Below are 12,857 nucleotides of genomic sequence, written 5' to 3'. Positions count from 1 at the left end.
GATAATAAGTATCAAAACCCAGGGTGTTAATTATGAAAATGCTCATCTTTGCTAAGGTGAACTATTTAATGTTAACTTTGAAAAAGCTGATCAGAAATCCATGTGGAGTTCCTATTCAGCAGGAAGAATCTTGGACTGTGGCTGGTTTAGAAAAGTATTTTTCAGGTTGATCAGTGGCTACTTGGTGTGTACGAGGCTTACAAGTTGAGGTCAAGGGTGCAGTCAGATAATCATTTAGTAATGATACAGTTTCTGTTAACTTTTAGAAACCGTGATGACAGAAAAAGTGATCGTTCTCGTAAAAGGGAGTACGACCGCTATCCTCCAAGGAGGGATTCATACAGGGACAGATACAACAGAAGAAGAGGAAGAAGCCGAAGCTACAGTAGGAGTCGGAGTCGCAGTTGGAGTAAGGAAAGAAACAGGGACAGAAGCAGAAGCAGGAGTAGAAGCAGAGGTAGTTATATTTAAGTCCTTGAGCTTTGAACTTGAAAATACCATGAGTCAGCAATTTTATCCAAACTTGTGGTCTTGCATGCTGCTGTTTGGCTAAGTTTGTGATCACTTACACGTATACTGTAGGGTAATTTATAAACTTGGTTTATAATTATTCAACTTCAGTAAATCTAAATGATTTCGATTAGAGCAGCTTTTTTTTTTCTCTCTGGTTGTATAGACCCTTGGTTTTAGAGAGCGAGCACAGGTTAAGCATCCCTTTATACAGGGATTTGAATAGTTAATCAATTTCATGAATGTGGCCACAGAATGCCTTTGCTTTCATATAAACTTTCCCATTATTTCTATCTATAATTACAAAAGTGGTTGCATTCAGCATCCGGTAGCATTAAATGGTTTGTCTTTCTCAGAGGGACCTGATGGACATTTATTTTGGAGTGCCAATGTATTTTATGCATGTGATATCGGTGAGATACTTGTAGTTGAGATGAATGAGCAAGTAACCAAATACTTTGTGCACCTCCAACATCGTAATGGTTGCTGGTAGACAAATTAGTTGTAGATTTTTAATTTTTGTCAGTTGCGTAACATAATGCACGGTTGATTGTTTTTCCTATTTCCAGTTCACTTAACAATACATAACAATACCTCAACTTAGAACTATAAAAAAAGAAAAATGCCTGTTTTCTTATAGGTAGGAAGCATGTAGATGATATGATGCTATATGCCATAAAGTTGTTCCAAGCTTCATAAATATTCTATTCTAGATTCTCATACTTGATCTGCTCTTGCTTTAGAGCAGGGTTTCTCAATATTTTTCATGCTATGGATACCTATTATTAACTGAAGGGTCTGTGGAACTTTTGGTGCAACAGTTCTCTGACCTTTACATTGTCTTGCTGTTCTGACTAGCCTTCCACCTGCTACTCCTCATAATATTGATCTTAATCAAATGTGTAGTCTTTAGTGACACCATTGTTGTCATCATCTCATTAAGCTTCATTGGAATTTTGTGCTTCATTTCTAGACTCTTGGTCATCGTGTTTCTCTTTTCTGCTTGCTCATAATCTTGTTGCCCATGCCCGGGTCCTCTGCCCTGGAATTCTTTTGAAGAAGTTTCATCTCTTAGTTACTTTTAAAGCAGGCACCCAAAAACTTCAAGTACCTGAGTACTGTCCAGGCTTTGTGTATAATTTTATCTGCGAAAGTTGTTTCGATTGTTCAAACACTCACCAGCAACATTCTCAACTTAGTCATCCACTACACGCAAAATTATCAAAATTACGATTGCTCTTCACTAGGACAGAAAGTCTACTATAAATGTGGTAACCTGTTAGGTTCCTAATCTACTTTGTGCAAATGTCCTCCTGACGGTTTCTGTTAAGTTTAAAGTCACACAGTAATCATTTATTGATTTGAACATGTACTTAAAATCAATATTTTATTGGCATGCATGGACTTTGAGTTTGCTAGCTGACCTGTGAATCGAGGACTAAATATATTCTAACTCTACTTGATCTGCCGGGGGGGGGGGGGGAGAAGAATCGGTATCATAATACCATAACAAATTTTCATTGTAAGAAGTTAGTTCAATTTGAATTCAGAGGATGTTGGGAGACGTAAATGGACTGTCGATGGGCCAAGTGGTCACTTCCTGAGCTGCTGCATTGTTGTGATACCATGAGCTGCCCTCTTCTGCCTTTCCTGACTCTGAAGGAACAATCCACAATTTTAAATGAGCAGTTGAGTAGAGAAGGTGGTTTAGTCTGTGAGGCATAGAAGAATTAGGCCATTCAGCATATTGAGTTTGCTCCAGCATAAATTCATAGCTGATTTATTTTCTCTCTGAACCCCATACTTATGCCTTCTTCCCATAACCTTTGATACCCTTACTAATCAAGAACCTTTCAACCTTGGCTTTAAATACATTCACTGACTCCTGCATAGCTGTCTGTGGTAACATATTTCATAGCTTCAGCACCCTCTGGCTAAAGAAATTCCTCATCATCTAAAGTAATTATCCCCTACTACTTCCTTTCCAGTTTCATTTTTCAGTGGTGCGATGTCTACTCTTGCCTCTCTTTTGCTCTTTATATATCTGAAAAAATCTTATGGTATTTTATATTATTGGGTAGATTACCTTCATATTGTATCTTTTCTCTCCCTATTGCTTTTTTGTCTTCTGTTTCTGTTTATAAGCTTCCCAATCCTCTGGCTTTCAGCTAATTTTTGCTATGTTGCATGCTTTCTCCTGTTGCTCTTATGCTGTCTCTGACTCCCTTGTCAGCCATGGTTGCCTCCTCCTCCCTTCAGAATGCTTCTTTGGGATGAACTGATCCTGCATATTTCGAAATACTCCCAGAAATTCTAACTGTTGCTGCTCTACTGTCATTTGTTCTGCTGTTTAGGGTCTATGAAAATGGATAAATTGCCAGGGTTAAGTGTAATATATGTATCTCGGACTGACAATAAGCAATGAGCAAGATGTGGTATTGTGTCAGCATTTCTTCTAACAGATAGTGCTGGAAAATTGGAGAATGATAATGTTTTAAAAAGCGGGGATCGCGGGGGGACTAGTTAGTTACACACCAGTTAGTTTAATTTGAGTGGGATATTTTTAGAATCAATTCAATTAAACAATTAAAGTAAACTAACCAGGGACAGTCAGCATGGATTTTTGTCTGACTAACAACTTAATTTTTGAGGAGGTTATAAAGATTAATGAGGGCAGTGACAGTTGGTCTAAGAAATACATGGAATCTGAGGAATTCTAGAATTTGGATCCAAAATTGCTTCAGTGGTAAGAAGTAAATGGTAGTGGTTAAGAAGTACATTTGCCATGGGTATTATCAGTGGCTTTCCGGGTGTTTCGCACATGCTTTCTTGCTTTTTGTTGTATCCATTAATTAGTTTGAGATAAATGTCAGGTTAAAGAAGTTGGGAGGTGATGGGGGAAAATTGGCTGAAAGTTAGGAGCAAAGCTACAGGCTACTTAACAATATAAGTACTAATTGTTGAGTGAAAAATAGGAAATAGAAGTTAATCCAAGGAAACGTGAGACAATACGTTCAGGAAGGTTTAACAAGGCAACAGAATATACAGTACTTTTTAGGATATTCAGTTCCGTGGAGGAATAGTGGTTCTCAGTGTTGTGTCAAATGTGCAGCCCTTTTGCCCTACATCATTAATAGTGGCAGGACAGGTTAATAAGGAGATTTTAAAGAAAAATGGTAAACAGGAGGGTCTTATTAGCCAGCACACAGAAAATGAGAATAGAGAGTTTATGCTTGGAACTTAACGTTTAGCACTAGTTACGCCACAGCTTGACGACTGCAGTTGTCATTTTACGGGAAATGAGATTGCATCTGGAAATGATTTATGAAGGTGTTGGTTGCACTGACAATGATTGCTCTGAGGAAGGATTGAATGAGCCAGGCTGAGGCTAGTATTAAGGTGTATAAAATCAAGAAGTCCAGTAGGTTCTTGTTTACTGTATATTTTTGTTGGTAAAGGAGTCAGAGTTATTTGACATAAATGTGAATTAATAACTAATAGTGTAGATGTTTTCTGAGATTTATAGGGGCTTGAAAGGCTGGGAGAGATGGGGGAAAACTGACATTTACGGTTTCCATTCAAAGTGCACTTGGTGAACTGCAAGGGCTTGTGCTGGATTGGGATCGGTTGTGTGTTCTTTCAACCAGTATAGATGTAATACACCAAATGCCTTCTGAGCCGTAAATTTTCTCTGATTTATGAGATGTGAAATAGAGATGTAATATCAATGGCCTGTATGATAACTCATACTGTAAGAACTGGGAAAGGATTATGAATAATATTGTGTATCACTTGGGTTATATACTTGGGTTTATGGGTTTATGTCCATTCTTATTTTGCATTTATCACCAAACTTAGCCAGTGATATGCTCCAGAGTTAGTCAATTTAATCAGGTTCTATATCATTCTGTTTGGTGCATAATAAAGAACAACATTCATGCAGTGTACAGTTTAATGTCTCCTGCCAGATGGTATTCTAAGTCCATTCAAACTTACAAGTTTGTTAAAAATATATTTCACTTTTGTCCATTTAATTATATAGCTGAAGATTTTATTTGGACTTGTGTGAAGGTTTTGTTTGTAATTTCAAATGAACAACTTGTACCACAATGGGTTTTACTAAGTTCTTTATGAATAAGTAAATAGAGAGCCATGTTTTAATATTGGATTCTTTTTATTCCTTAGAGCGAGATTCAGGGAAGTCAAAGTATGATGTCGATAGGACAGAATCATCGGAAAGTGGCTACACTCCTAATAGTGTGCCTGGCATTACATCTGGACATTTTCCTGTTCCTACTCTAAGTAGTGCAATCACAGTTATAGCACCAGCTCACCATGGTAACACCACAACAGAAAGTTGGTCAGAGTTTCATGAGGACCAGATAGATCACAACTCATATGGGAGAGGGCCAATTCCAAAGAAGCGTTGTAGAGACTATGATGGTAAGATTACAAAATAACGATGTTGAATGAACTGCATCCTATTTAACTATAAAACTTGGCATCAGAAGTTCAAGTACAGTAAGATATGAAAAGAAAACAAATGTTGTATTGGCTGTGGTATGAGAAAGAATTAATTCTTCAGGTCGGTGACCTGGCTGATCTAAAGTTTTATTTATTTTGCATTTCCAGTATCTGCCATATTTGATTTGAAATTGCAAATATGATTTAATCTTAAATAAAAGCTACAGTGACTTTCAGTGGGAGAAGAAAACGTGCCTGTTTTCAAATGCTTTCATTAGTGGGCACTTGATAATGGAAAAGTTTGCGAAGTTGCAACAATGGGGCATCAACTTATTCCCACTATTTTACTGTATTTGCTTCTGAAAAAATGGTCAGAGATTGTTTCATTTACCACAGGTATCCCATTAGCAGGCTTTTACTGTATTAAGTCAACTATATAGTATCATAATAGGTAAAAATAGTTATTTTTGATGTATTGCAGATTGTTTTATTTGTAAGTATCTCGTGCTGCATTTTATTCATTTTCTTTTACAGAAAAGGGATTCTGTATGAGAGGTGACATGTGTCCTTTTGACCATGGAAGTGATCCTGTAGTGGTAGAAGATGTAAATCTTCCAGGCATGCTCCCTTTTCCTTCTCAGCCCCCAGCAGTTGAGGGACCAAATCCTCCTGCCCTTCCACCTCCACCGCCCATTCTGACTCCTCCTCCTGTTAATCTCAGGCCTCCAGTACCTCCACCAGGTCCATTACCACCAAGTCTGCCTCCTGTTGCAGGTACGTTGTAAACTTTTTGTACTTGGCATAGCTTTGCAAAAATGAAAGAGTGATACAGGATACCATCATCGGTCATCAAACTTTGTCAATGCTGAATGTAAGAATTGTATTTTGGTATTCCCCTAATAAATCTCTGCACACTTAAGGAGATGATCATTTCTGTCCCTTCAAACTGATTTCTTTGTAAAGTCATAGTTGTATCTCAGTTCTTTCACAACTGATTGACCTTTCCACTCATTAAAACACGGGCTGTTCTGTAATGGAAGAAGCAATCTTAAATGTTCACTTTAAATAAATGAGCTGTATATAGTTATGCTCCCTTCTTCTTTCCGATATAGTCATAATCTGCATGTGCATATATTTCGTTTGGTATCTTGTGATCAAAAAATTGTTGTATCTTAAAGACTTGGAATTTTTCAACTTCATTTGTTGTGCCAGATTAAAATTAACTCTGTACTTTGTACAAGATTTTAATAAGCTAAGGCTAACTGTTTCAGAGATAGTTAACAAATAGATGTATTGTAGTTTGCTTTCAAATTTGATCCTGATAATCTGATAGTGTTCTGGATTTAAACTACATCCCTGATACCCAAATTCATAATCAAGATTAACATCAATGAAACAATGCTGCAGTTTCCTTAAATATTAGACAGCTCACTTTAGCTGTTCAGATGTAGGTAGTAGATCCCAAGTACTGGCCAGTATTTATTCCTGAACAAATCACTGAAATTAAATTATCTAATTGGTTTAAGGTCATTGTTGTAGGGTTATGCTGCTTGAAATTTAGTTGTGCAATTGTGAGAATAGTAAGAGTGACACTTTTTATTTACCAGCAAAGCACTTGAGTCATGGATAATGAAAAACATTAATGTATTGTTAAGCTTATTGCATGTTAGCTTTCGTCTCTTGGGGTTCGTACACTTGTTTGTGTTTCTAAATTCTGTTTGAAAATAATTATTTCTATAAACTTACCATTTAGTTGGTCCTCCGCCGCCATTGCCACCCCTGCAGCCGCCAGGAATGGATGCACCCCCAAGCTCAATTACTAGTTCAGTGCCTCCAGTTGTCACATCGGTACTTCATCACCAGCCTCCTGCAGCACAACCTCCTTCGTATGCACCAGGTAAAAAGAATCTGTTTTCATTCTGACCAGTTGAAGCAAGGACGTCTGTTGCTTTTGATTTTCCTTCCCATTATTGAAATGATATATTTGAATTGTTAATTTATTTTGTGGCTTTGGTGAATTGCCTTTGCAGGACTTGGCGCAAGGTAATGTATTATAATTGAATATTCTAAAACTTCAAAAGGCTACATAATAAACTCCTTTATGTCCCAGACATGCAGAAGTAATCAGCTTGAAGGGATTATAAGTGGAATGTTGAGGAATTGGATTGAAATGGTGATGTAATGTTTGGGGTGCTCAGTGCTTCTCAGCTGGACCAAGAGGTAAACCCAAAAACGTGTGGTTATTCAGAAGAAATTTAGGCTGTAGGATAGGTGTTTATAGATGTTTATGAAGTTAACAGTAATAATGGTCAAGTAGAGGCATGCACATAAGTGTCAAAGCACCCACCCTAAAATAGTAATTCATCATCCTTATTATGTACCGTGTTGTATGACGTGGGTAGTCATGGTCTTTTGATCTTGATTGTTCTGTAGAAAATTTTCTACAGAAGTGTTGTGCCATTGCCACCTCTGAACAGTGTCTATACAAGACAGTTGACCCCAGCCATTATCAATACTGTTCAGAGGTTGTCTGCCTGGCATCAGTGGTCACATAATCAGCACTTGTGATATGCACCAGCTATACATATGGCCATCCCATGGCCTCGTGACCCTGATCGGTGGTCTAAGCAGGTGCAAGGGTGACATGCAGGCTAGTTGAGGGAAGGACTGCCTTACACCTCCTTTGGTAGAGACAAAGAACTCCATTCACTACTTGGTTTTTAAAAAAAAAAATGATCAGTTATGTATATAATGTGAATTTTATAAGTTCTCACAAAGCTGTCAAATTTGATTCCTTGTAATATTCAAGAGTTGGGCATGGGTCTCCTAATGAATCTCAAGCTGTTGTATATACACAGTGCCTTTTAAAAAGCATTCATTCCCCCCCCCCCCCCCCCCCGGCTGAAGTTTTCATGTTTTATTGTTTTACAACATTGAATCACAGTGGATTCAATTTGGAATTTTTGACAACGATCAACAGAAAAGGACACTTTCATGTCAAAGTAAAAACAGATCTCTACAAAGTGTTCTAAATTAATTACAAATACAAAACGCAAAATAATTGCATAAGTATTCAAGTCCATATTTAGAAGATGCACCTTTGGCAGCAGTTACAGCCTTCAGACCACCTGGACAACACAAACACCTATGTCAGGATGCTGTCTCAACTAATGCACGTATAAAATGATCATTGGAGCAATAAAATGCTGGGAAAAATATTCCTCCTCAGTTTGTAAGAATTTTCTGAAGTCTCTTAAATAGCTTGCTGTCATTTCTGAATCTGCCTGGACTTGCTGCAGCAACAACCTGGCACTTAGCGTCAGTAAGATGGAAGATCTGATTGTGGACTTCAGGAAGGGTAAGACGAAGCAACGCATCCCAATCCTCATAGAGGGATCAGAAGTGTGAGCAGCTTCAAGTTCCTGGGTGTCAAGATCTCTGAGGATCTAACCTGGTCCCAGCATATCGATGTAGTTATAAAGAAGTCAAGACAGCGGCTATACTTTATTAGGAATTTGAAGAGATTTGACATGTCAACAAATACAGTCAAAAATCTTCTATAGTTGTACCTTGGAGAGCATTCTGACAGGCTGCATCACTGTCTGGTATGAAGGGGCTATGGCACAGGACCGATAGAAGCTGTAGAAGATTGTAAATCTAGTCAGCTCCATCTTGGGTACTAACCTACAAAGTACCCAGGGCATCTTTAAGGAGCAGTGTCTCAGAAAGGCAGTGTCCATTATTAAGGACCTCCAGCACCCAGGGCATGCCCTTTTCTCACTGCTACCATCAAGTAGGAGGTACAGTCAAGTCAAGTTTATTGTCATTTAGACTAGAAGCTGCTGGTACAGGACACAGTAAAAACGAAACAATGTTCCTCCAGGACCATGGTGCTACATGAAACAACACAACACTACACTGGTCTATGTGAGAGAGCACAAGGCTACACTAGACTACGTATAACAACATAAAAACTGCACTGGGCTTACAGACCTGCGCAGGACTACATAAAGAACTACACTACAGAAATGCTCTACAGAATAGTGCAGGGCAGTACAATAATTAATAAACAAGACAATAGGCACAGTAGAGGACAAATTACAATATAGTAATAAATGATGTAGATGTCAGTGTAGACTCTGAGTATTGAGGAGTGTGATGGCTTGGGGGAAGAAACTGTTGCACAGTCTGGTCGTGAGAGCCCGAATGCTTCGGTACATTTTGTTAGATGGCAGGAGGGAGAAGAGTTTGTGTGAGGGGTGCGTGGGGTCCTTCACAATACTGTTAGCTTCGCGGGTGCAGCATGTGGTGTAAATGTCTGTAATAGCAGGAAGAGAGACCCTGATGATCTCAGCTGACCTCACTATCCGTTGCAGGGTCTTGTGATCCGAGACGGTCCAATTCCTGAACCAGGCAGTGATGCAGCTGCTCAGGATGCTCTCAATACATCTTCTGCAGAATGTGGTGAGGATGGGGGATGGGGGGGGGCGTGGTGGGAGATGGACTTTTCCCAGCCTTCGCAGAAAGTAGAGACGCTGCTGGGCTTTCTTGGCCATGTAGCTGGTGTTGAGGGACCAGGTGAACACCAAGAAATTTGGTGCTCTTAACGATCTTTATGGAGGAGCCATCAGTGTTCAGCGGAGAGTGGTCGCTCTGTGCTCTCCTGAAGTCAAGTCTTTTGTTCACATTCAGAGACAGGTTGTTGGCTCTGCAACCAGTCTTAGCTGCTGCACCTCCTCCCTGTATGCTGACTTGTCATTCTTGCTGATGGGAATCCTCAAGGCACACACTCAATGATTCAGGAACAGCTTCTTCCCCTCTGCCATCTGATTCCTAATTGGACATTGATCCCATGAACACTACCTCATTTTTTAAATATGTATTATTTGTTTTTTACACAATTTTTTAATCTATTCAATATACATATGCTGTAATTGTTTTACTTATTTTTTTTTCCTATATTATGTATTGCATTGAACTGCTGCTGCTAAGTTAACAAATCTCACGACACATGCCGGTGATAATAAACCTGATTCTGAGTCTGTGTGGATAGGTCTCTCTGCTATCAGCTTTGCACATCTGGACACTGCAATTTTTCCCTGTTCTTTTTTTTTTACAGAACTATTCAAACTCTGTCAGATTGCATGGGGACCATGAGTGAACAGCCCTTTTCAAGTCTAGTCACAAATTCTCAGTTCCTGCCTGTGGCCATCAAACTTTACAACTCCTCCCTTGGAGGGTCAGACACCCTGAGCCGATAGGCTGGTTCTGGACTTATTTCATAATTTACATATTACTATTTATTACTAATTTTTCTATTACTATTCTATTACTATTTATTATTTCCATGACTATTACTCTTTACTAATAGTAGTATTACTATTACTATTTATTATTTATGGTGCAACTGTAACGAAAACCAATTTCCCCCTGGTTCAGTAAAGTATGACTATGACTATGGGATTGAGGTCTGGACAGGATATTAACTTTGTTTTTAAGCCATTCCTATGCTTGGGGTCATTGCCTTGCTGGAAATCAAATCTCCCAAGTTACAGTTCTTTTGCAGACTGCATCAGGTTTTACTCCAGGATTTCACTGTATTTTGCTACATTCATTTTACCCTCTACCTCACTAGCCTTCCCAACCCTACTGCACCATGCTTCACGGTAGGGATAGTGTGCTTTTGATGATGTGCGGTGTGTTGGCTTATGCCAAACATAGCATTTAGTCTGATGGGCAAAAAGCTAAATTTTGGTTTCATCAGACCATAAAACCTTTTTCCAGCTAACTTCAGAGTCTCTCACGTGCCTTCTGGCAAACTCTAGCTGAGATTTCATGTGAGTTTTTTTTTCCAACAGTAGCATTTTTTCTTTGCTACTCTCCCATAAGGCTGCAACTGGTGAAGCACCCAGGCAATAGTTGCTGTATGCACAGTCCCTTCCATCTCAGGCACTGAAGTTTGTCATTGGTCCCTTGGTGGTCTCCCTCACTAGTCTCCTTCTTGCACGATCACTGAATTTTTGAGGATGGCCTGCTGTAGGCATATTTACAGCTGTGCCATATTTTTTCCATTTCCTGATGATTGAATTAACTGTACTCCAAGGAATAGTCAGTGGCTTGGAAATTTTCTTGTATCTGCCTCTTCAATTGTGCTTTTCAATAACCTTTTCACGGAGTTGCTTGTGTAGTTTTTGCCACAACACTAACTCACCACCAGTTGGCCTTTCCAGACACAGATGTATTTTTACTACAATCAATTGAAACACCTTGATTGCACACAGGTGCTCTCCATTTAACTAATGTGTCTTCTAAAACCAATTGGCTGATTTGGTATGTCATATTAAAAGGGATGAATACTTATACAATCAATTATTTTGAGTTTTATATTTGTAATTAATTTAGATGACTTTGTAGAGATCTATTTTCATTTTTTCACTTTTTCTGTTGATTAGTGTCAAAAAAGAATTTATGGCTGGAATTGAAAAGGGCTGTTTACTCATGATCCCCATGCAATCTGAGAGAGCTTGAGCAGTTTTGTAAAGAAAACTGGGGGGTGGGTGGGGGGGGGAGTTGCAGTGTCCAGATGCGCAGAGCTGATAGAGACCCATCCACACAGACTTGAGGCTGCAATTGCTACTAAATACTGTCTTGAAGGGGGTGAATACTTATGCAACCAATTATTTTGTGTTTTATATTTGTAATTAAATTAGATCACTTTGTAGAGATCTGTTTTCACTTTGACAGGAAAGAGTTTTTCTGTTGGTCAGTGTCAAAAAATCCAAATTAAATCCACTGTGATTCAGTGTTGTCAAACAGGAAAACTTCTGGGGGGGGTGGGGGTGAACACTTAGGAGCATAGCTCAATTATTTTGGACAAGGAAAATTCATGAATGTCTTCAGACCTTGCTTGTAATGTGTATTTGCAAAGTAGTAGAATTTACAGTGCCTTGAAAAAGTATTCAGCACCCACACTGTTTTCACATTTTACTGTTACATTTTCTAAATTAGAATATATTAAAGTTGAATTTTTAAGCTAATCTGCAAAGTATTTCATATCATGTCGAATCAGAAGAAAAATTCCAAATCCAGTCAACAATTGACTAAAAATTAAAAAACCAAAATTGTAAGACTGAAATGCATTCATCACCTTTCTAATTACGAAGCTAACTTTCCCAAAGTGCAGTAGTGTATATTACCTTACCACCTCACCCAGTTTTCTACATCAACAAATTAGAAGATCACCTGTTTTCATTAAATTAATAGAATAAATACCCCTTCCCTCTGTAAGGTCCAACCATATGGTAGATTTTCAGCAGACCAAATTAAAGTGAAGACAAAAGATCATTCAAAGCAAGTCAAGGAAATTATAGTGGAGGAGCAAAAATCCAGGGAAAGGTACAAGACCATCACAAATGCACTAAACATACCTTGGAACTAGGGGCAGGCCATCGTGAAAAAACGGGGGGAAAATATGAAATCACAGCCATACTGCTTAGGTCAGGCTGCCCCTCTAAACTTAAGCACCAGAGGAGATACTGTGACACCAACAGTCACACTGAGTGAGTTGCAGAAGTCAGTAGCTGCAACTAGAGATGAAGCTCCACAATCTCTGAGGCCTTGCATAAAAAGGGTGTTATGGAACAGTGCCAAGGAAGAAGCCCTGGCTGAAAAAAGCATATCCTTGCATGCTTTGCAGACTTTTAACATCACTTAGAAGATACTGCAAAAATGTAGAAGAGGTGTTCTGGTGGGATGAGACTAAGGTGGAACTTTTCAGCTTCAACATTATGTAATATGTGTCGCATAAGTCTAACACTGCATATCAGACAGGTAGCGCCATCCCTACTGTAAAGTATGGAGGAGATAGCATCATGCTATGGGGA

At 38.8% G+C, this 12,857-nt stretch overlaps 1 protein-coding gene across 4 annotated transcripts in view; it reads left to right on the top strand.

The window, feature by feature from the left end:
• Positions 1-12,857, top strand: part of rbm26 (RNA binding motif protein 26) — a 157,795-nt gene that overhangs the window by 68,955 nt on the left and 75,983 nt on the right. For all 4 annotated transcript variants that reach the window (XM_063048504.1, XM_063048503.1, XM_063048501.1 and 1 more), the window contains 4 exons: positions 267-457; positions 4,696-4,953; positions 5,509-5,748; positions 6,728-6,871. In XM_063048504.1, the coding sequence (XP_062904574.1) occupies positions 267-457; positions 4,696-4,953; positions 5,509-5,748; positions 6,728-6,871 (833 nt within the window). The remainder of the gene's footprint in view (positions 1-266; positions 458-4,695; positions 4,954-5,508; positions 5,749-6,727; positions 6,872-12,857) is intronic.

This window comes from Mobula hypostoma, chromosome 5, assembly GCF_963921235.1.
Source record: "Mobula hypostoma chromosome 5, sMobHyp1.1, whole genome shotgun sequence".
In the NCBI taxonomy this organism is placed as follows: Eukaryota; Metazoa; Chordata; class Chondrichthyes; order Myliobatiformes; family Myliobatidae; genus Mobula; species Mobula hypostoma.
The sequence above is the reverse complement of the archived record's forward strand: the minus strand, read 5'-3'. Positions and strand labels throughout refer to the sequence as shown.